This window comes from Falco biarmicus, chromosome 4 (genome assembly GCF_023638135.1).
Source record: "Falco biarmicus isolate bFalBia1 chromosome 4, bFalBia1.pri, whole genome shotgun sequence".
Taxonomy (NCBI): domain Eukaryota; kingdom Metazoa; phylum Chordata; class Aves; order Falconiformes; family Falconidae; genus Falco; species Falco biarmicus.
The window spans coordinates 7,217,676-7,244,411 of NC_079291.1; the positions used below are offsets into that span (position 1 = coordinate 7,217,676).

Sequence of the window (26,736 nt, forward strand, 5' to 3'; positions counted from 1 at the left end):
ATTCATATTCATTGTCATTATATAATTGATGTCATTTACTTCAGTACTCAAGTCCCCTATCAACTCTTGCTTTATTTTTCACAAGACTGGTGTCAGACTGATAGACCTATAAATACTTGATTCATACTGTTTATATGTTGTGAATACTGACACAACATTAACTTTCTTCTAGTCCTTGGGATATTCCAGTGTCTACAATGTACAGAAAAATATAACAGTTTCTCAAGAAAGCTCTTTATCTGCTTTTTTAAAAACCTTCATATGCAACTTTTCCTATCTGTTGTCTAATTTAGTAGTTGTTTAAATACACTTAATGTTACTGTTAGCATGGAAAGCATTTAAACATCAACACGATCATTAAGTTTATACACAATTTATACACAATATTGTTTGTACACGACTAAGCTGGGTTTTTTTCCTTCTCAGATCAAATCTATCAGACACAGTTCCTTGGGTCCTGTTACTCTTAGAAGCACCTTTTTATTTCCGTTGATGAGCCTATATTTATTCATGTATCCATTTGTTTCCTATAAAAATATTCTGTAGTTCTCAACTTCTAATTTACATGAATTGTTCTAGCTCCTTTGATACTAATTCCACTATGGACGTGCCATAAAATAAGAGTTTTAATACTGGGAGTTTGCTATTTGATGTATCATGGTAGACTACAGAATGCAACAAGTTGAAATAAGAAATACACAATAATTCTTCAAGATGTTTGAAACACTATATGGATTTAGAGATTAAGAGACTCTTAACATACCTATTCTGCAGTTATAGGTGTGGCGTGCCTGAACGACCTAAAAGCAAGCCATTTAGTACGTGGAAAACGGAATTAAATCTAAGCGGCACAGAGTTCAGGTGAATAAAGACCAACTGCATGCTTACTCTTCTCCTCAAACAGATATTGCAGCCACAGATATGCTTTGTCTCAAGATAAAAATGTTTGCTGGTGCTGAAGATACCTTAAATAAGCTTCAGCTTATCTTAGGTTTATTAATATGATTTACAATTGCAGTGACAGCAAACCTTAAAACAACTAGATGTTAGATTAATTTTTGTATTCTGCCATTCAGTAATTTGAAACACAATACATTTCTTATTTATTTTTTTCTTGTTTAGAGGTAAGTAAGGGAGACAATGGCAGAAACTGAGAAAGTATTAGGTCCTGTCTGATATTTTAGTTTGTTTTATCTTTGTTTGACTGGGACCAAATATAAAATTAATATTTGCAAAGTTGAACTCCATTAATACAGTTAGAGGAAGGTATATTTTAGCAAAGGAATGACATAGTACAGAAGAATTTCACCTATGAGACTTCTCCAGCTGAGGAAAGAAATCACTGATCTGCTAACATTACATTTCAATACATTATTGAAGGAGGTGGAATACCAAATGGAAGGCAGAATAAATATAATTGTTGCAAAATAAAATTGCTCTTAACATTCTTACAGTAGTTTTGAACAGTACTCAGTTTTGGCCTGTTTCTGAAAATGCCTACTACATGTACATAGGATAGTCTGTTTCTAGAAATAATGATTTCTGCTGTGCTGAGTTCTTGTGACATGAATGGCCAATGAAATGGACTGGGCAAAGCAGCTGAATTGTTAATACAACTGTTCCAGCTCCAGTTGTCTTTAGATCACTCTGAATGGTGTTATAAGGGCATCGGATAGTGATGGCCTCAAACAGCACAGTACATTTACTTATATTCTTTACCACACTTTCCTCATTTCTTGGTTTAGGCATGGCACAAACATGACATGAACAACAAAAGAAAATAATCTAAGCAAGCTCTAAAGCATCTTTGGAGATGAGGTCACCTTTGTCTTAGAAATGTCCCACACAAAACAAAACCAGTCCTCAATCAGGTAACAAACTACTTACTATTTCTACATTGTCTAGCCAATACGTCAGCTTGAAAAAACATGGATCACTTAAAGGAAGACATACTTACGCTGCTGTTGCCCTCAAAGCAGACCCTTCTCATTTTAAAAATTCCAGACTCTCAAAACCTGACCATCTATTTGAGAGCACTGGATCAAGAAGTTTCTGCTCCGTTCCAAATTTGTCCATAAACTGACAAAATAAACAATTATGCAACAGTAACAGGCTTCTGAATGTGATGCTTTACAATAGAAACTTGAAAGAGGGTCTAGGACTGCAATACTTCTTTGTTTTTTAAATCCCAACAGCCAGAACTGCTGAGCCTTCAGACCCATCCTACTAGCTAGTGCCAATGCCATTCCCAACACAACACCACAACACCCCATGAAGAATGACTCATTAAGCAGATACACGATACAGTGCATGATCCAGCTTTCAGAGCGATACTGATGAATAACTGATAAACAAGTAACTGATAAACAGAAGATTACTTCCAAGATTCCTAGCAGTTACAACTACAGGCACACAGTACCCAAGCTGACATCTGCCTGAGATACTATAAAAGACCCTATTTAATATTTCAATAGAAAATGCTTTTCAGACCTACGAACAATACCATTGTTAGTATTGGACTTTCATACTGATCCAATTGGCTGATACAGATGTTGTGACTGACAGCAGTTTCTATCTGCAGGATTATTCAAGCATAAAATTGCCAAGGCAATCCCAATCAAAAGCAGCTGGGTCCACAGAAAACACATGGCGTTCATATGATGAAGCTCTCAGCATACGTAGATGCAAGCAAAGAAGGATTTTATTGCACATACGTGATCAATGGAGGCACACATAAATTACTGTAATTTTTATATCGCCATTTAGCTACACTCTGAAAGAAAGAAAAAGCCCTAGTTTTACACAGAGATCAAAAGAGAAGCTATTGTCTTCCAAATTACCATTGAGCTCTAATGCAAAATTGGTACAACAGTCTGTAGAATGCTGATAACATTTTGTGCTGCAGTTAGCTACAAATTGTCTGAAGTACAGAAAAGTCAAAGCATAGATGATTTAAAGTCAAAGATGATGTAGCCCAGTTAAATTTTACTGGTTTGGGCTGAATTTTCCAAGCATATATTTAAGAAAACTGATAACTGTGAATCAGTAATCTCTAACTTCCAAGCAAATTACAGCAGAATCAGAAAATAAGAATAACTCTTTCAGACGATAATTTCCTTTAAAGATTTTTCATTTAAATAAAATTAAAAAAGGCAATGTTGAACCTTCAGAACCGAGTGATTGGGAGGTCAGCCATGAAGTCCTATAGCCAGCTCTGAAATCCATCTCTTGTTGTGTTAATCACTGAGCAATTACTCCTCATTTATTATTTCACACTTGCAACTTGGGAATGGTCCACCCAAAATACCTCAAACAAGTTAATACAAAGTAAAAATCCTTACAAATTCAAGCTTGAAGGTCATTGTTCTGTTTTGATGTGTACTAAAACATTGACTTGTAAAGGAAATCAATTTACATCCAGGATCTCGCAAGCCTAAATACAGAATTAGCCTGTTAATTCTGCTGTGCCCTAAGCAATGCTGAAATGATCTGAAGAAATCACTTGCCTAAACAAATGCACGCTTTATGATACAATAAAGCATATGGAAACAAAACAACAGTGAAGTTATACAAACAGACTGAACTGAATTTGTCTTAGAATAAACATCCTTAACATAATAATTACATATACAAGGGTATCCACAGCCTAAGCTGTACCAGCAAACCGCACATTGGGGTCATACAGTAAATTGTTTCTACATCCACAAGCAGATTTTGAATAGCATTAAGTACTAATTTTAATTTTAAATACAGTTGACATTTGTATAAATATTAGAAACAGAATTTCTTTTAGTTACAAAAGATTACAAGAAAATCTGCTCTTTATAAAAATGCTAATAAATAGGCAGTGGCACTTTTAATTAAGTGTATGTTAACGTCATAAATACAGCAGTATGTCTTCCTCAGCTTTCCTTAAGAAAGGAAAATTTAGGGTGGTTTTCATTAAGAACAAAGGATTAAACAAATAACTCAAAGAGTAAATGATAAAATATAGTAGCTACAGCAAGCAACATCAGAAATAATCCAATAATTCTTAATATATAGAAGCCGTCACAAACCTTAAAGCCTAGCCATTACCAAAAATCTATGTTTATAAGAAAAAAAGAAAATAAGCTCAAAAGCTGAATGTGAGGGAGATAAAATGAAAGTGGAAATTAAAGGAAAGCAGAGATAAGAGGAAACTTATTTTCATTTTCAAATGGGAGTTCCTTTCCATTACAGGTTCTGGAGCTGAAGCAGGAAATGCACACATCCATCTGTGTACAGAGCTAACGTACACACAGCTTGGACTAAGTGGAAAAAGCAAGCAAGCGTGATACTGGAGGAAACAACAGTTAGTTACCCTCCTTGAGCAAAGGGCAAATATTGCAAACAAACTTGTAGAAACATATTCATATCAATATATTCAAAGAGTATTTCTTCATATTTTATATGAAACTGCTGTAGTGCTAGCCAATTATATGTTGTCCTTCTATAAAGATTCATACAATCAGGTTTTCACTTGAGCACTACATTTGCGTATTTGGTTTGCGTGGCAAGGTTTTGGTAATGAAGGTGCCACAGGACTGGCTTCTGTGAGAAGCTGCTGGAAGCTTCCCCTGTGTTCAATAGAGCCAACACTACCCAGCTCCAAGAGGGACCCACCGCTGGCCAAGGTTGAGCCTATCAGTGACGGTGGTAGCACCTCTGGGATAACACATTTAAGCAGCAAAAAGATCAATCAATCAATCCACGCAATAAATTGCAGCTGAAGAGAGGAGTGAGACTATGTGAGAGAAACAACTGCAGACACCCAGGTCAGTGCAGAAGGAGGACAGGAGGTGCTCCAGGTGCCAAAGCAGAGATCCCCCTGCACCCCATGGTGAAGACCACGGTGAGGCAGGCTGTCCCCCTGCAGCCCATGGAGCTCCATGGTGGAGCAGATACCCACCTGAGCAGTGGAGGACCCCACAGCAGAGCAGGATGATGTGCCCAAAGGAGGCTGTGACCTGTGGGAAGCCCACGCTGGAGAAGGCTCCTGCTAGGACCTGTGGCCCCATGGGGAGAGAAGCCCAGTCTGGAGCAGCTTTGCTGCTGGGAATTGTGACCCCATGAGAGACCCACACTGCAGCAGTCTGTTCCTGAAGAACTGCAGCCTGTGGGAGGGACTCATGTTGGAGAAGTTTGTGGTGGCCTGTCTCCCATGGGAGGGACCCCACACTAGAGCAGGGGAAGAGTGTGAAGAGCTCTCCCCCTGAGGAGGAAAGAGTGGCAGAGACAACCCATTCCCTCTCCCCCTGTGCTTCCCAGAGGGAGCAGGCAGAGAATTTGGGAGTAAAGTTGAGCCTGGGAAGAAGAGAGGGGTGGGGGAAAGGTGGTTTTTAGTTCTGGTTTTATTTTCTCGTTATTCTCCTCTGATTTGAGTGGTGATAAATTACACTAATTTCCCCAAGTCTGTTTTGCCCATGATGGTACTTGGTGAAGTGATCTTTCCCTGTTCTTATTTTGACCAAGGAGCTTTGTGTTATATTTTCCCTCCCCTGTCCAGTTGAGGAGGGGAGTGATAGAGTGGCTTTGGTGGGCACCTGGTTTCCAGCCAGGGTCAAGCCACCACAGTTTGAAAAAAATTCCCTACCATTTAAAGCAGTTTTGATTCTTAAATAAAGCAGCGCATACTGACTAACAGCAAAGCATCCCTTGACTCCTTACTAGAGAGCTTGAAGAGACACAATGTTGAAATAGGATATGTTCACTAGGACACCTATGGTTAAATGTAATATGACAAAGATGAAGTTAATATTTTAATACTAAACCATCCACACTCCAGTAGTCTACCTTTACTAGGCAATACTTTTCTTTCCATATATAAAAAATTAGCTGAGAAAGAGGCTCCCTTTTTTTAAAACAAACAAAAATATCAAGAAACTCTCTTCTTGTCAGTGGCAAATCTAAAAGCTATTCAAAAGCACAGTAAAATTTCCACTTGACAGACAGAAATAGTGTCATTTGTTACATGACCGTTCAGAATTAACTAACACAACTCAGATTTTGAACATTGAGCATCAAATTCTTACAGGGCAATTCATGCTTCAGTTAAAAAGATTCAAAACCTATGGAAAAAAAAATGGAGACATTGCCAGAAAGGACTGTTTGGTCACTGAGGCTGGAATTAGTCTCAGCTACCTTTAGGTATCAGTGTAGCAGTTCATATCTGACCTAGTCACCACAGGTGTTTTTTATACTTTTCCTTAGGTCTTCACCATTCATCTGATTTATTATACATGTTTACTTTACAATAAGATGAACTGTGCCCTAGACTTAATTACTGTGATTTTCTCTCACACCAAGAAGAGCCAGTGAAATTAGTGTCAATCTGTATGCCTATTAGCTGGTCAAAGAAATTCCACCTAGGGTCTCAATGAATATTATCTTTAATAACCTCAGCCCTTCTCTCCTTCATATATTTAATACCAAAAAAAAAGTACAGATGAACAGTCTAAGCAGTTCAGTAGATTTCATTCTGTTAAAACACTCCCTGCATTTGAAGCTGAGTCCTCTATCTCACTAACGGCATAAGACCTCCTGCATAGTCTGCAGCACAGCACCACTCCCCACCTATCTACACACCAGCCAGCTCCAGTGTAAGCTGGTATTAAGGCAACAGATCTGCATTAGCTTTTACTCCCAGTATCTGCAGACTGTTGAGTCATCCCACAGAAGCACAGTTAAAGGTTGCAAGGGTGACAAAACGCACTATAGAATTATTAGAAAAAGCCCAATACATGAATACAACACAGTATGTAACAGGGTATGAAGTACACTTTAAAAGAATAAACCAACTCTCAAAATAAAACCTCCAAATTTGTTATGTATTTCAACAGAAAGACATAAAGAAACCATTTAAAATGCAAGAGAAAGAGCTTTGCACTTCAATCAGGTCCCATCAATGATTTTTTTTAATTTTAATTGCACTGAAAATACATTTTATAACACTAATAAATGTTACATAAATTCAATATGATTTGCCTGATGGTAAACCACTGCAAACATATTAAAGCAATGCGCTAGAAGAATTTGGAGATTTAGATAAGTCTTACTCCTTTCAATTTTAGTTCTTTTCTTTGTGCTTATTTTTTTCGTACAGTTTCTTAGTTCTCATTTTTACAAGAAGACAAAAAGGATAATAGAAAAAATGCTGGATGAACTACCAGGCTCAAGGGCTTGTGGTCACCAGCATGAAGTTGGAGGCCACTAACTAATGGAGTCTTCCAGGAATTGATACTGGTATCAGGGTTGGTTAAAGACCCAGATAATGGGACAGAGCACATGCTTTGGCAAGTTTGCTGATGATAAAAAACCAGGAGGAGTGCCTGGTACACCAGATGGGCGTGCTGCCGTTCAGAGGAACCTGGACAGGCTAGGAAAATGGGGCAATGAGAATCTCTTGAAGTTCAATGAAAGGAAATGCAAAAGTCCCACAGCTGGGAAGCAATAAACTTATATGACAGTCTGGGCTGGGGGCTTACAATCTGGAAAGCAGCTTTGCTTTTGTCCTGGAGGACACCAGTTGAAACATAAGCCAGCAATGTGTATAAATACCTGATGGGGTCAGAGGCAGGGAATAAAAAAGACAGAGCCCGAGACTCTTTCAGTTGTGCACAGCAATAGGACAAGACACAACAGGAATAAACTGAAATACAAGAGATTGGACTTAAATAGAAGAAAAACTTCTTCATTCTTCTTTACTCTGAGGGTGGCCAAGCACTAGAATAGGTTGCCCAGTAAAAGTTGTGAAGATATTCAAAACTCAACTGAAAGATGCTGAAACTCCTGCTCTAGCTGACTCTGCCCTGACCTGTAGGGGTGGCCCTGTCATCTCCAGATGTCCCTTTTGAGGTCCCTTCACAGAACCTCAAACATTCTGTGATCCTGTGGTATTTGTGGCTGTCAAACTCCAACACATCTTCCTGAACCTTTCCATTTCATGCCATCTTCCTTTCTTCCTCCCTCAAAGTTTACCCTGACTTACCACATCATTTCCAATTTCTTTCTCCATCCTGCCCTCCTTTTTCATTCCAAGACATTGCCAGACTGACTACTCACTCCCACTCTGCCTGCTCACCATTTCAGAATTATCCCGGCTTGACCGAAATTGTTATTTCAAGAGCAAGTTTCATCTGCTGACCAGAATTATCCTACCACTTTTTAGATAAAAAGATAAGGGGTGTGTGTGTGTGTGTGCTGTAAGACTGGAAAGGGATAGCATAACTAAAATATTCCAACAGTGAAGAATTTTAGTATGTGTAGTGAAAGAAAAATAAAACCTACGCTTTCTTCCATGCTATCACCCACACATATGCTCAGTACCTGAAAAAAACCCACCTTTTCTTCTAATCCATCCTTCAGTGTTTTAATTTCCTGTGATACCTTTAACACTTGAATATGTTTATGCTACTGCTCTTTTAAAACACCTGCCTATTACATTAATAATGTCTATCTCCCTAAGTCATCTCTCATCTTGTGTGTAGACTGTAAGCTCCTTAGGACAGGTGACGTATTTTGCTCTCTGACAGCACAGGGGTCTCTTAGCTGTTAAGACTGTACTAATGATAGATGATCTTGTCTGTGCCTTGGCCCAGATACACACTTTTTCTGTTCACATTTTTATCTGTTTTTGAGAGCTGTTTGTTGCATCTAAGTACATAGGATTTAAGACATTTATAACATTCAGAAGCAACATTAAAGACTATGCCATAGTGATGGCTCCCAATGGCATGTCCCCACCCCAGAAACGTCTATTGCTTCTTCTCTATCGATAGAAAATGATCTAACTCATGCTGAACTCATAAATAAGTAAAAATAGCAAATCCTCAAGACCTAATTTGTGGTAATGTGGTCATGGAGAGTCCTTTTTAACTTCAAATAGCTTTGGAAAAGATCAATATTTAGACATATGCAACAACTATAGGGATATAATTTTACATGGATATAATCTTGGACACTCACTCTAGATTCAAAAAATCCAAGTGCAGGAAAATGACTCTACTGGACAGGACATACAGTTAGGATGATAGAACACAGTCTAACTAAATATATTCTAAAAGGTGTTCCCAAAGTATCTGTTCTTATAGCCACGGTGAAAGTATGAAGCACCTTTATGAAGAAAATATACCTTGGCAGAAAGGAGGGGCAATTTGTAAAGCTGTCAAGGACATTTAACAATTTTATGTCAGGCAATATGTATGCATATGTTAACATATGGGGAAAAGAGGATTTTTTTATTGTCACCCATGAACTGGAGGAATCAACAAATACTGAAATCTGGCTCATATACTGCCATAAAGTGGGCTCGTCTTTGGAATGGTCACTTTCTGGTTTTCTGTCTGGAGTGACTACAGGATTCACATAATAAATGGTAAATACAGATCAAACAAGGCTGTCAAGTAATAGAACTGGTAACAAAGTTCCCACTTGTTGATAATGGCATTGCCCATTACGTGGCTGCCAGCATAACTCTTCATGAAATTTCTTCATTCCCTCAAAGATTTCTCAAGTTCAAGCCTAATAATAATGGTTTGTTTAAAGGGGTAAAAAAAAGTAGACACTTTCACAAAATGAGCAAAATGACCCTGTATTTTATGTTTTCTCCTTAACACATAGTTTAACCACCAGGAATCCTTTATGAAATGTTTTAGGGAGTTTGCGTACATTGTGGGTTGCACAGTCTCCATTATTTATTGCAATAACACATGCTGGCACCACGTCTAATAAAACAGTTCCCGAATAAGCAACAGAACAAATTGTTGCTTTAGATCTGGAATCAGTTTGTATACTGTGTGGTCTTTTTCATAATCTTCACTGCATAGCACTGCAGATTTCCTGATGACATTTTGTTTACTGGAGCTGCTAACAGTACACAGGACCAGCGAACTGAAGTCCTGACCAATGTGCTGTGACTGACATGTAATTCACCATTTACCCGTTGTTGTACATGATATATTGGAGGTAATATGAACATGACCCTATCCTCAGTGTATTTGGGATCAACCATTAATCTTCAGCAGAGAGCTTTAAAATACTGTAGAAAAAGGTTTTGTTCCAAATGACCACAAGTGCAGGGGCTTAGTAACAGAACTTATTTCTAGTTATGAAAGATTAATGAATGAATTATATTCGTTAGTACAACCATTTCCTCAGAATTGCATGTTACTATCAGAATATTTGACTTTTACAGCAGTCCTTTACAAATGTGCAAATTCACACAATGCAGTATATTCTGATGTTATCATGACTTTCAGAAATCATTTTGCCCTCAAAAGTTCCATCAAGTAAATATAAGACACAGAACAACTGGAAAGGAAAGAAAACGCAATTTATGAAATTTTTAATTTGTCAAGTTTAACAGAGAATTTCACCCTTTTGGCTACCCAAAATTTTCTTTTCTTCTTCTCCCCCCCCCCCCCCCCAACTATGCATACATTCTTGATTCTACAAAGGGTAGTTTACAACAAGGATGCTATTCTACTGCCAGTTACATCAATGCTGACCTGTAATAGCTGTATTTGAATAGAACTGGCGGCCTTTCTTTGAATGCCATTAGTTGAATAGGGCTTGAATAGGGCTTTTGACAGCGGTTGAATATGGTGCTCAGGATTTTGTGAAATTGTCAGATTTTGGGCTGTTCATCAATTAACATCATTATGTGTCTTTTAGAATGCCATTAAGGTCAGTACTTCCAATATACAATACATGTATATACATATATGTATACACACATTCTGTGAAACTAATTCAGAAAGTCACAAACAATGTGTAAACCTGAGGAAACTCCAGCACAGGGCATTGCTTTTGTGTGCAACTAGATTTCTGATGCTTTCTTACTTATGCCGATATAAAAACTGATTTGTACTACTGACCTTGGATACAAGACAGTTCATATATCTTGTCAGGTATCTAACTCAAAGCCTGACGGAAAGACTCCAACTGGTTTTAAAGCACCTTGGAAAATCCTTCAAACTTACACAGCATAAGATAAAGCTTTTGAATAATACATTTTAAAGCTTTAAAATATCTCTTTTTACTTCAGTTATTTTCTCCAACCACTAGATCATATTTTCTAAACAATAAATCATTTTTTCCATACATCGTCCCCCTTTCTGTTCTGAACATGCCAACAGGTAACAGCAGGAGAAACTTTTAAACCTATCTGTATGTTTAGAAACACATATATTTTCATAAATAACTTCTGGCATTGCGCCTATTCTCTCAAGCTTCATTTCTTTCATTATAGAAACAAAAGTATTCAGAGTACTTTCTTGGGTTTTTTTTCTTGGGGGGGGGGGGGGGCGGAGGGAGGCGGTAACAAACACAAAAATAATGTAACGATTGTTTCTTACAGCCATCCCATTATAATTAGGATATAAACCTCCATAAAAACATTTGCTGTCTATAATAAAGGGCTATAACAAAGATATAGATAAAGAGAGATATAGACATAGAGGTATCTGTCTACAACAAATATAGGACAGATGTATCTTAGGGAAGGTACTACACATGTCTGCAAGGTACTTTTCTGTTATACTATAATTGGTTAGCGTACATCCATTTACAATGCTAAACTTACTGCATCAGAAGTGGTTCCAAAAGAGCAGTTTTCAGCATCAGTAGAAAGCCGTCTGACGTCTCACAGCTTTGGCTTTTTTGCCGTGGCTGTTTTTGGCTTGTTTGGGGAAGGGGGATTGATTATGACTAAATATGCAGACTGCATCCCTTCACACACAAGAGCAGTCATACCTTGCGAGATACTAGACCACCCGTCAGTGAACTTACAACCTTCCTTCAAAATTTCCAGTACAATAGCCACTTACTTAAAATGCAAGCTTAATCAGCTCCTGTTGACTTTGCCAAATATTTACATAGATTTTATTTGCAAAGGAGTACCTTTTACCCACACAATAATTTAAAGAATATTATTTCAGTCTGAAGACTCATTTAAGCAGAATAACTGGCATCAATAGCACTTACCTGATCATGAGGAATAGAGATTATACAGCTATTTCCCAGCTCAAAACCATGCAATAGCCATTTGAAAAAAATAATGCAATGTTTGAAATTTATGAAAATTAGGTTTTTACTAACAACGGTTTTGTAAGAGGCTTCTAGACACAAGTAGTACAATTTGCTACATTGTTTGTGGTTAAAATAAATGTGCCATATGTAATAATTTATATAGAGACACTGCATATAGACTAGGAGGTTTAGATCAGTTGACATGTAATAGTTCAGCCACTATAAAAATTAATCAAGTCATGAGAATTGCATTCTGTCCTAGAAGAATGACAAGCCTCTTTTCACTAAGGGAAATCAGTTACATGACTATCATACTCTCACCAGCCTATTGAAAAGACTAAAAGAAATCAATATCACACAGGAGGATGGATTGAGCATGAATCAATGGGGCAAGCACATAACTAAACAGACATGGAATTAAACAAGAAAAAAACAACCGAAAAACCAAAACCAAACAAAACCAACAAAGATTGTCGCTTAACCTGTTTTGTCAGAGCTGGTATTGATGGTATTGGTAGTGATGGAAGTGAAGGTAGTCTTTGCGCTGTCCTTGGTAGTAACAGATTTCTGCTTATTTTTCATGGCTTCCAGTGCTTTGAGCTTCTTGGCATGTTTAGTGCCTTTGTAGTGGGCCGCAGCCTGGCTCTACAAAGGAGAACAAAATGAACCATGCAATCAGGCTCATTTCTAAACTGGCATTCTCTGTATTAGTACAAATACAGACTACCTTTCAATAATGGGTACCATTCACATTATCCAAGTAGTGACCAAACAGATTGTACTTAGAATGATGCTTGGAAAACAATGGAAAAAATATTCAAGCAACCCCAGTTTGACAAATACAGTATATTACTGTATGTAAGTATATTACTTTCAGACCAAAATAAGATTGCTTTAGTCTACCATGCTACCATTAGTTTTCGTATCAAGACTTTTTTTACTTTCACATTAAAAAAAAATTAATTCTCAGGCAACGGGGAGGAAGGCACTCTCCTCCCAGTAGCTCTGCACTTTTCTAGTCTTTACTTCAATCTAGAGATTTTGTCAAAGATTCCTTCAAAGAACTATTTACTATTAACAGTGGTATCAGGAACTTCTCAGCAAAGACTGACACTAAAAAACAAACAAACAAACAAACCCCAAACCAAAACCAAAGCCCAAATAAAAGAAAGCAAAACACAACAAACTCTCTTCAAAGCCCATCATCAAATGTTTAACTGAATGTGAGGCAGACATGCAATTAGCTGGCTTTCTTAATAAAAAAAGGATTACGTTTGTCCACCTACTTTAAAAGGTAGAGTTTGAAATTCAAAGCCAGGAGCATCTTTTCCAAGGAGAAAGTTCACACAAATCCTGTCACAATCCAAAATATATTTTGGCTACTTGATATCATTAAGCTAAAATAGATTTGTATGTGCATTGTTATTAAGATTTATGTATTACACTGAAGGTATCTTCATTATTCTAGGAGTTAACACCAACTTTTGTTCACTTAATTTATGTGGCAAATATATTTTAAGAATAGTTTTTGAAGTATAAGATTAAACCTTATACAAAACCCATTTGAACTAGTAAGAATAGTCAGAGTTTATTCTCTAAGTATTTAAACTGTTATAAGAAAGTCTTCCAGCTAATAAGTTAACAATCTGGAAAATTCCTTATATTTGTATTGCTGCACTTCGAACTTTATCAAAAGCAAATCCTTTGTTACTTGAAAGAGTAATTATTAAGACTCTAGAAAAATAGTTAAAACTTAGCTACTGCAGAACTGAACAAATGAAAAGCAACTATGCTGGGTCAGCCCAAGGACCCACAAAGGTCAGCATTTTGTTTCTGGCATGAAACAACAGCAGATATTTAGAACATAAAGAAAGGTAAATGCTTTCTATTGTGGAATCAGAAGAAGAAAAAACCATTTATTTAATCCAGAGGCTACAAACTCAAAGGTTCAAAGGGATAAAATGACACAGTCACTCAACTCACTAAGCCACTCCTGCAGGTAGAATAACGCTCTATTATCTGGCACTGTTAGTCACTAGCCCTTTATTTAATATTAGTTAACGTATTGAATTTTGGGGAGAGAGGAAGTTCTAATGAATATCACAATAACAGTATTGTATTAATTAATCTTGAGATTTAGGACTTTCAGTTTTCATGAAAAGTCACGATTCCTTCCAGATGCCTGAGACTGAGAATCTCAATGTGAGCCTCTCAAGTTAAGAAATAAGTGAGAGACCTTGTCTAAACCAATAAACACATGTAAGTGTACGTGTATACATGCATACATATACACACATGATACACTCTTGTATATTGGGATGCATCATTCAGTTTGGTTGAAAAGCCAGTTTCTCTATACCTACAATAATGTAAATATTGTATTAGGTACCCTTATTGAAAGAACACTGGACAGTGAAGTTATTAATTAGAAACAACTTGAACAGAAACAGCACAATCATGCACCTTTTACAATTCCCAACACATAACATTGAGACATACTGTAAGCCAAATACAAACAGTCAAGAGATGTTAATTACTGTTAAACTGAAAGACCAGAGTCATTACAATGATGCATTAAAAATGACATTATACAGTTCAACCTCATGTCACTATCACGTCAACTATCTTTACAGTTTCTAGTCAAATTTAATTACCAGTCAGCTCCAGATTCTAACTGCACTTGTTTTGCCTAACTAACAGTGTCAGTTTTCAAAAAACAGAAAGGTAGTCAGAACATGGTGCTTAATACTGAATTATGAATGTTGATATTAGTTTGATACACAGCTCAACTTTCTTCACAGAATTGTTGGCACAGCACCCCAGCTTTATGTCTCCTGCATCCATGGTTCTCTTCCCACTAAATTCTCTACAACTACAGCTCCACAAACCTCAACTCAAGCAGAGTGTTGGATGCATAAGGCATATACAAGGGCCTATATAGTAACTGGTGACCTTTTCAGTGTTCTGAAATGCATGAATAAAATTGCTCCAAAGTAGAACGGCTGCTACACAGAGTTGTCCACTACTCACTGCCCACAGAGCACTGCCAGTTTACCCAGCCTCTACTTGAAGAAGATCTTTATGCCTTTTTTATTTCAAAGTTTAAATCTCCATCCTCTATGGGGACATGAAGCCATCTGAGCTTGTTTCAATGTAACTGTAGCTGGCATGTTAATGGTAGCTCTATGTGAGAGAAGACAGATTGCTCCTAAGCATTTAAACAGCTCCAAATCAGCTTATGCTGAACTTTTACAACTGAACTGGAACCCCCCCAAAAAAGAAAAAAGGTCTGTCATTATCTCTCCTTGCAGGAGTAAGATGTAGGAAATGGAAAAATATCCATAAATATCTTTTTCAGCACAGCAACATAAAATATGGTACCTCACTGAATCATTTCTTAGAGCCATAAGAGAACTAAAATAATTCTCATTGCTTAAATGGCATTTACTTGCAGCTTATAAAACTCATTACTTATATGGTATTTACTTGTAGGTTAAATACAAAAATAAGATAGAACATAAAATGCAATTATTCCCAACTTTCATGAAGAATTAAGAAGTCTTGAAAGAGAGCAGAAGAGTGAAAGACAAGTCAGTCCTGCTTTTTGGTGCCAACCATGATGCTTAGCTGAGTGAAGAGCCTGTACCCCTTCAGAAAGGTGAGAAAGGGTCTCCTAGAACACTTCAGAATTCAACAGTTGCAAAACCCAAGAAGAAGATATATATAAATGTTTTTATACTGCCTTACCAATTTGTGCTCAAACAAGTTGGGAGCAGAGGTTACAGGTGAAACCCTACATCTACAGAAGCTGATGGGAATCAAGGGAAGATTTCCCTTTCCATGTTTTGTAAAGGGGTATTGACTTTTGTAATTGCTCGTCTTGACAGAAGCCAGTCCCCTTTGAGAAACAACTGTTTGATCTAAAATCAGAATTAAGGACAATCCTAGAGGAAAAATTCCCTATTACTACAGAAGACTTTGTAATCAAACAGCTACCCTAAAGCCCCTCTAATATTAAATGCTGTTTCTTTATGTGATTCTGAAAGAACACATTAAAAGAACACATTAAGAAAGAGCTTACTTTCTTCTTCCATCATAGTTTCTAAGTTTGCTTCTCACATCATAGTTTTCATATTTGATACACAAAATTTTAACCCTAGCACTGTGAAGGCAAGTCACTGTCAGCTAACATGTGACCCAGTCAGTGATAAAGCACAAGAAATATGATGAATAATGCTGGTGCAAAATTACAGTGAACTTTAAGAAACTATATCCATTCTTGATGTCTGACAACAAAGTAAAAGGTAGATTATCGCTTCATACCTGAAGTTGAAAACTCAAGGATCCTTAAGTAAATTTTGAGGGCTCTGATCCTGCAAATTACATGTAGACAAACTTTGGTCTATGGGAAGTACTTCAAGGAAATGGCAAGACGTCTAAATAACAAATCACTTTTCAATGTAATTTGTAATGAAGTCCTGCCTATTTGAGCAGTACAAGTCAGTTTAAGCATCTCTTTTGCAAAGCAAGTAACTTCCTCTGGTTCCATGTATCAATCCTGAATAATTAGGGACCTTTCTAATCCTTAGATTTTGTAACCTTCCCAAATTGTTGGAATAAAAAAATGCATTTATCTATTTAAACATTTATTTTATATATATATATATATGTTATAAACACACAGACACACACATAACATAAAAGAATAAAAGAAACCTAAATGCAGGTGTGAGCAGTTAGAAATAACAGTCATTGTGTCATAACTCAGCTGTATTTTCTTTGCTTAAGTGCAATGTTGTACCACAATTACCATAAGGACATCATACTACCAAGCAAATAGCAATGTGTAAAATATGATGAGAAAGATGAAATATTTTAAACAATCCAGACAGTATTCTCTTACAATTACAGTCATCATATATACATGGAAGTCCTCAAAATAAGTTTGTCTGCCTGACTAATGTACTTCAGTGAATCATATGTCTTCCCACTTATGTTCTTTTGGCATTGGTCCAACAAAAACATTGTGCCTAATTTTGTGCACTGAAACAAAAAGGAGTCTCCTCCTACTCTCAGAGTTTTTAATTTAGCAGAATTGCATCTTCTATTCTTTTCATAACCTTCCTGGTCCACCTCATATTACGAATCTTCTTACAGATTGTTTTCCTGTCCCAGTCATTCCTTCTAGGCAATACATTCATAATAAAAGCCAGCTCAAAGAAAAGAACTTTTTAAAAAAAACTGTAGCAAACATGTCCCACTGATCCTTCCTCACAAAAGTTCAGTTCAGCTATCCTGCATTATGTCTTTCTCATTTCACAATGCATTTTGAAAGACGTTCATTGTGGAGAGTACTGTGCTCCAAGCTGCCACATGGGCAATTAGCAGCAAGGCTGCAGTCTGTCTGCACCTTTAGGAAGCCCCAAACAAGGGCTGAGAGTGCTGAAAAGCCCTTTTTGTCTATCTGAGATTTCAGTAGAACTTGTCATGTCTTTGTTTTTACCAGCTATTGGATGGTACATTATTCCCAATATAATAGTAGCAATTTTGGCTAATACATGAGCAACTGATGTCACAATCCTCCAGAGTAAGGAGCTCTAGAACAAGAAGTGTTTCCCAGTTTGAACAAATACCGCCAGTGAGCTGGGCACACATGGAAAGCAGTCATAAACAACTGCATAAGCCAGAGGGCTTCTGTCCTTGGTGAAGTGAGGGAAATCCTGCAATGTCTATGCTACACATTGTCTTAATCTCCTAGAACAGAATATTTTCCTAAAGTTGAGCTGTCAATAAATACTTCAAATATAATTTTACAGATGTTCTCAGCACACAAGAAAGTGACAAATATCATAAGACATTTTTATATTTGCAATAAGCACCATATTTTTTTCTAATAACTCCAAAGCCTGGCCGCTCAGTGATGACAGCACTGCTCAGGGAAGGCTGCAGTATGCAGCTAAGATATCTGTATACTAATAGGTATGTGCTATTTACATAACCTGAGCTGATCTCTATGGAACTTCTCCAGTAAGTAAACTGGAGAAGTTTACAGAGAGAAAGTTTAATAGCCTTGAGATGCCCAACAGTTGGTTCTGCATAGGGCAGGTCTTTTACTGTGAGCCACACCTGATAAAACAACGAAAGGGTTGTGCAGTATTTTGCTCCGAGATGTATCTACTCTACTCAGAAGGTAAGGTTTTATTTGAGGCTATTTTAAATTTTAAAAAATAAATTCTTATAAGGCCTACTGTTTTGTTTGCCCAGTGAGTACACACAGGAAATTCAGGACTATGTACAAGTCCTATGCTTACTTTTCTAGAAAACAGAGGAACTCCATGGACTTCAGCAGAGCTTCACAGTGCAAGAGACAAAGAAGCTAAAGCACCTGTGCAAGCCTTTGGAGGAGATTAAGTGAAGACACAGAATGTAATTTTTAAAGGTGATGTCAACATGATGACATGTTTCATATTGAACAAGAAGAGTATCCTGATTTCTGCCTGATACATACAAACTCAATCCGAAGTCAATTACAGTGCAGATAAATGTTGCCTGTTGTCATTTCTTCCTTCTGCTAGGCTTATCTTTATCTTCTGAATTGTGTCATTTCAATTTTTTGTGCACTCTATCATCACTACCACTCTATAATACAGAGCCAGAGATCTAATTACATTATATACTCAGATGTAACTGTGGTATAAAACACCAAGGACGCATGTAATATAACTTCTTCCAGATATGCTCTGAGAAGGCTTTTGCCCCCTAAACTATGACTGATCAATTTGTCACTTTCCCTAGAGTCAAACATACAATAACAGTGTAAGTACCAAAAATGACCTTTCTGTAGAAAAGAAAACATTTCTCCATTGTTATGGCAGAATAAAATAAATGTCCCAGCATGTTAATTCCCAGGTATTTAATTCTCTCTTTCCATAGAAAGAAAAACTTTCTGTTCCTTCTTCATAAAGCATTTATTCAATACACTCATAAATGTGCCCTGAGACTCAAGGATCAAAGCGAATGGGTGCTTTCTGAGCGCACTAGTTCCTTTGCATTAACAAAGCTGCTCCATCCCACTCCCTGTGCTTGGGCTCCTTCCAGAGCCATTTATATAATGGTGAGGGACCGCACCTGACGAGAGTCTGAATCCCATTGTGAGAGACTGCCATTGACCCCATTCGTATGGTAAAACCATCCATCCTACAGTAAAATCAAATATTTTCATTATGGAAAGGAAAAGCTATTTTATCTTGGTCAGGTGCAGAAGGTAAAAATACCCTACTTAATATTGCTTGTCCCATAACAGAGTATTTTTATGCCCATCCATCTGCTTGGCTGCCACTTGGCTGTAGGCTGCCACTGAGCGTGGTATTAGATGAAATGATCTAAGCAAGATACAGAAAACTGCACTTCACACTGCATTCCAAGTAGACATACACAGCATCAAAATATATATACTGAAGGGAACATAGCTCAAGTAATCAATCTTTTCCCATACCTGCCATTTTTCTTTTAAGGCCATCAGGCCTTCATGCAGCACGACTAAAGTTCGTTGTATGCTGAAATTCTATAAACAGACTATTTGCTTTACCATCTGTTTTATCCTTTTTATTATTAAGGCAGATCAGTTTAAGACAAGGTTATCAAGTTCCGGTCTCTGGAAGTTTTTACATTCTGACTTCCAGAGTAATAATGGATGCTTTTGGGGAAGTTTTTTTGATGAGGAGATGAAACATGCTTTTCTGAGAACTGGTATAATCAATGAAATTTAACATTTAATCTCATTTTTACTCTATTAAATGGCAGCATAATTTATTTTACCCATGGTAAATATTATTGTAGTCAGAGTTTCAAGATAATTTTAAACTCAATTATGGGATTTTTTTTTCATTCAGATTAACCAAGTGATTAATCTCAGATTAATTTTAGAATGAGATAGAAGAAGGTTGATCTATACACAGTGCTATGTGCTACACATGATAAATTAAACCATGTATTAATTCAGCTTAGTAAATATAACATACATGCTTCCAGTTTTGAATCTGGAACTTATATATTTGGAACTGAGACCTTTAACAATTATATATGCCAATATAATTTTGTAGAAATGTACCCCACTAGCTGTAGAAACATACACACATATTGTATTGTGTTAACTAACACATTTTGAATAATATATCAATAATGGCAATCCTAAAAGTGGAAGCTGACCTATAATCTCTCTATGAAGCAACAAAGAAAATAAGCTCAATATGGTTGTGATTTAATTAATAATCAGTTTAATAATATAAATGTAATAAAATGTTCTGGTTATACACAAATGATGTTTACTTAAAAACAATGGATGGTGTTGAATTTAAAATTACTGTTTTAAAGACAGTCATTTCCTGAATAATGTTGAAAAGTTCAGTCTTTTCTGGTGTCATAGCCATCATTTTTTTGAATCTGTTTGTCACCCCTCTCAACAGCCAATGGGACCCAAGGGTGTACACATACACTTACCTGCCCAGAGCATCAGTTCATCTAGAAACGTTATACTGACTGAGCATAAAACACTTGATACCCTCTGCATCCAGCCAGTGAACTGATAACTAATGAAAGTTGAGTGTGTAGGCTTAGCGTAGCTCCTCATGAGTGTTTCCACCTGCTTTCTGTTTCCAAGGAAACCATTTTTGTCTGTTTACATTCATAATAGCAATCTCATTGAATTCTGAGTTTCAGATTTTTTTGACTGAATCAAAGCATCAGGGAAGAATAGTGGTGAGACACAAAGATACTACAAGAAATTCTACAGAAAACAGGAAAAGCTTAAAAAGTGCATAATTCAATTCCTAATAATTCAGTACTATTTGAACTATTTGAAATTACAAACAAGTTAATACAACTTGTATGTACAAAATCACAAGAGAGTACATGGAGATATTTTCACTAAGCACAGTCTTAATAGTTTTGTAGGAATTACTGTTTTTAATACTATAGTTACTAGAACTTTTCCAAATTTCAAGTTTGTCTTCAGAAAAATGTTGATTAGACTTTCTGATTCTTTTACTCATATATAGTTACACAATTTTTCATTTTGGATTTTCATTTTATATTTCAATAGTTATTTTAATATACATGTTTCCTTTGTCCTTTATATCAGCTCCTACCCACAAGTAGAAATTCAAAACCAACAAATAAGAAACATAAATACTCAAATTTTGTGATTCCACCTCTGTTTTATGTGGACTCGGCTACAGTTAGGTACTTCCCAGGTTATATCTCCAGCCTTCTTGTAGAAAGCTGTAAGTATGCGTAAAATATTATGTGAACTTTTCTACTGTGAAGAGTTTTCACAGCTGCACAAACACTGATAATTTAGGGCTGGGACTAAGATGGGAGAGTTTACAGATTCTTTCATTCTCCTCATATTCCAAGAGGAATCCAAGACTTCCAGATGCAGAAACATCCATGGAGAGGCAATGTGTTTTCTTGAAATAAAAGAACTCTCAGCCCACTAGTTCCTGGATCATTTAGAGAAATTTGATATCTCTACAAGAGTCCTATGTCAGTGGTTTGTTTAAAAAGTCCTGCTGTAGGTTCATCCACAGGACTTCTCTCTTTGGGAGGAAAGACATGTTACGTGAAAAAGAGAGAGGAAGAAACAAAGTAAAATGAATAAATGCTTCTTCCTGCTTCAAAAATGAAAGTAAACTATGTTTTATTTAAGGAAATAACATTAATAGAAAATAAGTGCCTTAGTCATGATAAAAATTAGTGTCATACCATGGAAGTAAATTTGCCTTAAAAACTGGTTTTATGTAAATAATTAGCCAGTAAGAAAATATTTTGAGAACACCAATCAAAATATCCAGAAGGAACAAAGGTTTGTGAGGCACAGGAAAACCTGAAGATCAGACAGTCTACATTACAGTAGTATTTACCCCTTTACATAATTTTGCTCCTTTTGCCTCACTTTCAATCATTGCTGGGTGACTCTGTGAATACATTCTGAGCCTCGCTGACGTTCACAAGATGTTGTGTATACCTACAAGGTTTGTGTCAGCACACAAGTTCTACCAACTATTGCAGGGTCAGAGCCTTAGTACTTAGAACAGCCTCCTTTAGATATGCATAGTACACACAGACCAACTTGTGATGCAAGTTAGTTATAAAATCAATTGTTTGTTCTTAAAGTAATACGTATATGTGGATAGATTAATTTGTTCCAAAAGTTGTGCAGACTGACAAATGGGGTTTATTTACTAACACTTGTAGGTTGTCATACTATCATCAATACAGAAGGCAACAATATCTTCCAATACAAAGCTGACAGGTCAGCATCTTTCACTCCTTTAAGCTATCTGTTAAATTCTATGCAAGAAGCCATGGTTAGGGATACAAAGTAGTACAAAAACACTTAATGAGAATGTTCTGACATTACGTATTCTTTATACTATCATTATATTTTGTCTGTTTCCTACAACCTTCATTCCCTTTACCTTGCATTACACTGAAATCTGAAATTTTTTTCCACTGACCCAAACCAAATACTTACTGAAGCTATAAGAAATTGGTCGCAATTCTACGAATCTTACTGGATAAGAGTAGCCCCTCCAAAATCAACAGGGCATTTTATATGCTGAAGTGCTATAGGACAAGCACCTAGGAGATGCTCTATATTTCAGGTTCAGTCACATGGGCTTTCACGTTTCTCATCTCCTTTAGTCAAGTACAGGTTATCAGGTCAAAAATCTGAAATAGCTATATGAAACTGTAAGGTGTACAATATAAAAAAAAAGTAAAACTAGACAGGTATAAGAGCCCTTTCTGATTTTAAAATCATAGAACCATAGAATGGTTTGGGTTGCAAAGGACCTTAAAGGTCATGTAGTTCCAACCTCCCTTCCATAGGCAGGGACACCTTCCACTAGACCAGGTTGCTCAAAGCCCCATCCAACCTGGCCTTGGAGACTTCCAAAGATAGGGCATCCATAGCCTCTCTGGGGAGCTTGTTCCCATGCCTCACCACCCTCACAGTAAACAATTTCTTCCTAATAGCTAATCTAAATCTACTCTCCTTTTGTTTAAAACCATTACCCCTTCTCCTATCGCTACATTCTCGCTTTTAATAAGTCCCTCTCCAGCTTTCTTGTATGCCCCTTTTAGCTACTGGAAGGCTCTGCTATAAGGTCTCCCTGAAGCCTTCTCTTCTCCAGGCTGAACAACCCCAACTCTTTCAGCCTGTCTTCATAAGCTAAGACATCTTTTCATGTTTCAGATTTGTTTGGACAGGGATTATTGAACAAGTGAAAACTGCAAATTTAATGCTGAGACTCCAAAATCCTTGGACCAGGAAAATCCCTTTATACCTATTCACAATATTTATGAACACATTTATACTTATTTATTGCTTTTTATTGTTTTTATGCTGTTCTTTTGTTATTGCTTAGTGCTGATTCCCATCAATCTATAGTAACTATGGCTCAAGAGAAAGGAAAAACCCCTCAAACTTCTCACACCCCAGAATTAAGAATTAAAGAGATATGATATATGTATAGTAGTAAAATTAAGTCAGTAACATTTAACAGTTTTCCATTCATGTTCATCAAATGTTGGAATGCTACTGAAGTGATTAAGATGCACTGTAGTTTAGTAAGAGAATGTTGATTTAACCTTGCAGGCACAATCTTAGCACCCAAAGAAATGCTGACTTAATTCACACAACAGTTGTGTGAAAGGAAAGACTTTTTCTTTTTGTTTCTTTTTTCTAAAATTTTAGCCATAGACACTTGATGAGATTAATACCTCGTTAGTTCTGATAGTATAATCTCTCCTTGGTTAGTAAAATACTTCAATGAACAATGAAGAACAGTCAATATTCCTCTCCCTTCCATCCTTTAAAAATAATTCATTTAACAGCTGTCATTTCCACAAGCAGACGTATAAAAGTATACTGTTCTTAAACAGACTGAAGTCCCTTTCAAAGTTTTGTATTGAGATGTAAGTTCAAAACAAAGCATTCTTCTGTAGCTTTCTGAAGAAAAAGAAAATGTCAGGGGAGAAACACTGCAAGTTTTCACGTAACATTTGCGGTAAAACAGATCTCCTGAAAAAACCTGCACATGAGACATGCAAATATGGCACGAGACCAAGTACAGCTAACAAAAAGCTAACATGTCTATCCTGGTCCCTACAGAATGACCTCTGGAAAACTGGTTTCTGTAAAAAGTTGTAGAGATTTCTTAATCCTCTTTGAACAAAATGAAAATAAGAATCTTTAACTTCATGTCCAATTATGAACTGAAATTATGATTATCTCTCAGTTTATATCTATGTCGTCTCACTGCTGTGCTAGTTCTTAGTATGTCTCAGTATGCTTTGCAGCACCCCAGTAGGACAGAGGACATCCTACAGAAAACTTCTAGCTAAATGAAGAGAGAACTCTTACTAAGGAAATCTCCAAGTAGTTTTCTAAGCTGGTGTTGTACATTTGGGGTTTATGGACAATTTTTGGGGCACAATGTGTTTCAGGATGCTTTCCAGAGCTCAACCATCACGAAGTACAGGTGAAGCAGCAATATAGGACAGCTATGCTTTTTATGTTCATATCCTTATGACTTTTAAAACTGAATCCTAAAAGCATTTACTGTACTATATTATGTTTAACACTACTATTAGATCACATAAACCAGTAAGTGCTTTTTCGCTTGGGTATGTATTAACAATTTACTTTTTGCAGACAAGTGCACAAATATGATTAGCTTTTGCAAATTGCTCCTTATTCTGTTACTGGTAAGTAATTTTTATATTATTGCAGTGTAAACAGATGCTATTTTCCACTATATATTCAGCAGTAATGAGCTAATTCAATGTGTTAAAAACAACAAAAGATCTTCAAGAATGAGCTATTTGCTTCAATAGTCCAAGCTCCATTGAAATCTATGTTGAAATCATCCAAGATAGGAAGTTAGCAAATTACTTTAGAAGCCCTGTTGCAAAAGAACTTTCTTTAGTTCATTTATTCAAATCCTGAATATGTTCTGCTACCTTCCTAACATGCATATTACTGACCAACTTCTTGCATATTGATTTGGAAGTGTTTCGGGGGTTTTTTTTTTCTAAGCATAGCTAATATACTTCATTACTTTTCTTATAAAGAAACGACATTTTGGCAGGAGCTTTACAACTGTTTCAATATTCACTTCTATGAATTCATTATACACCAAAATCTAGAAACAATGAACCATGCTGTTTTCATTGCCTTTTGGAAATTGCAATGACCTCCTTACTGAGATGAAAAAAAAAACAAAAAAGAAAGAAAAATTAGCAAACATGTTATGTTTAGATTGTGTGGGTGAAATCCTGGTGCCATTTAAGTCAACAGAAATGCTGACATTTATTTCACCCTGGACTGGAGATTGAAAGCAAATGCGATGCTCCACCTGGACCCAATGGAAAGGATTTAAAGATGGATGGACAGCCTTTGGCTGAGCCAAAACGTACAGCATCACAGAAACACACCAGCTGAGTAAAAACCACCATGCTTCCACTACAGAAATGTGTTATATGCCACTTAGAATATGCTATTTATCTACCGTCACTATAACATTTGTTTGGGTAAGTCTGCACTGTCTTGGTGTGTGCTATGTACTCAGCTGCTACTGGCATGTCATACAGACATACACTCTATAAATATTAACAAAATGAAAATTGAGAACACCCAGAACAATTCAGCTCAAATGGAAATGACTTGGTTTGTTTCTCTGCTCTTCCTTTACTAGTTTCTACTTAACACTGCTGGAGACAACCATGCCATTTGAAGGATCTGCACAGAAATATCTAACAATCAATCAATCTATCTATCTATATCTGTGGCTACAGACACAGCACAGGCAACCTGACATTTCACCAGAAATACTGTATTAGATGGAAATGTTTCCACTGTTGAGTACGCTTGATATATATATATATCTACAGCAGACATCCAGCTATAAAGCTAACAAAGACTCTCACATTTTTGTCAGAGACATATAAGCCATTGTCCTGCTTTTTTTACTGGGTTGCAAATAATCTGTGCAGCAGTTTATGGACAGGTATAAAGCCACAGCATATATCAGAAACAGTACATAATGATATCTAGGGAATAAAACATAAGAAGGCAGCTGATAACCCTGAGAACTCTCAGTCTTGACTGAATCCGTGTGACTATCTTTCCATTTTAGAGTAATTTCCTCTTTTTGATCCTGGAGCCAAATTACATCCACGTCTATCCCATAATAAAAATAAAACCAAAATGTAATAAAAATAGAATAACTCAATTTATCTCCCAAATACAGTGTTTTACATTATAAATAATTTCAAAAATGACAGTTACTCCACCATGAATGATTCTTAGAGAGACCAAAAGAACAAGGACCCTACCTTAAAAGAACGTTAAGGGTGCAAGTTCAAAAAATGGATATGGAAGGGTAATAGCAGGCAACAAATGTGATTGTAAAAGCAAGTACTTGCAGGTGTAGGTTGCTATGATCTATCAGATGATGATAATTATTGCCAGTGAATCACGTAAGTCTGCTTGGGACAAACTAACTTGCCTGAGATAAATTAACTTTCCCAGGGCATCTTCCTGGCTTTCAGATTCAGCAGGGCCCCAATGCCTACAGCCGTGTCACGCCTGTGCCCGACACGCCATTCTCCTCAGAAAGTGAG

General features: G+C 36.6%; 1 protein-coding gene across 2 annotated transcripts in view; it reads right to left on the reverse strand.

The window, feature by feature from the left end:
• The window catches only part of ZNF385D (zinc finger protein 385D), a 442,255-nt gene that overhangs the window by 58,105 nt on the left and 357,414 nt on the right, over positions 1-26,736 (reverse strand). For both annotated transcript variants that reach the window (XM_056338160.1, XM_056338161.1), the window contains one exon: positions 12,531-12,693. In XM_056338160.1, coding sequence (XP_056194135.1) covers positions 12,531-12,693 — 163 coding nt within the window. The remainder of the gene's footprint in view (positions 1-12,530; positions 12,694-26,736) is intronic.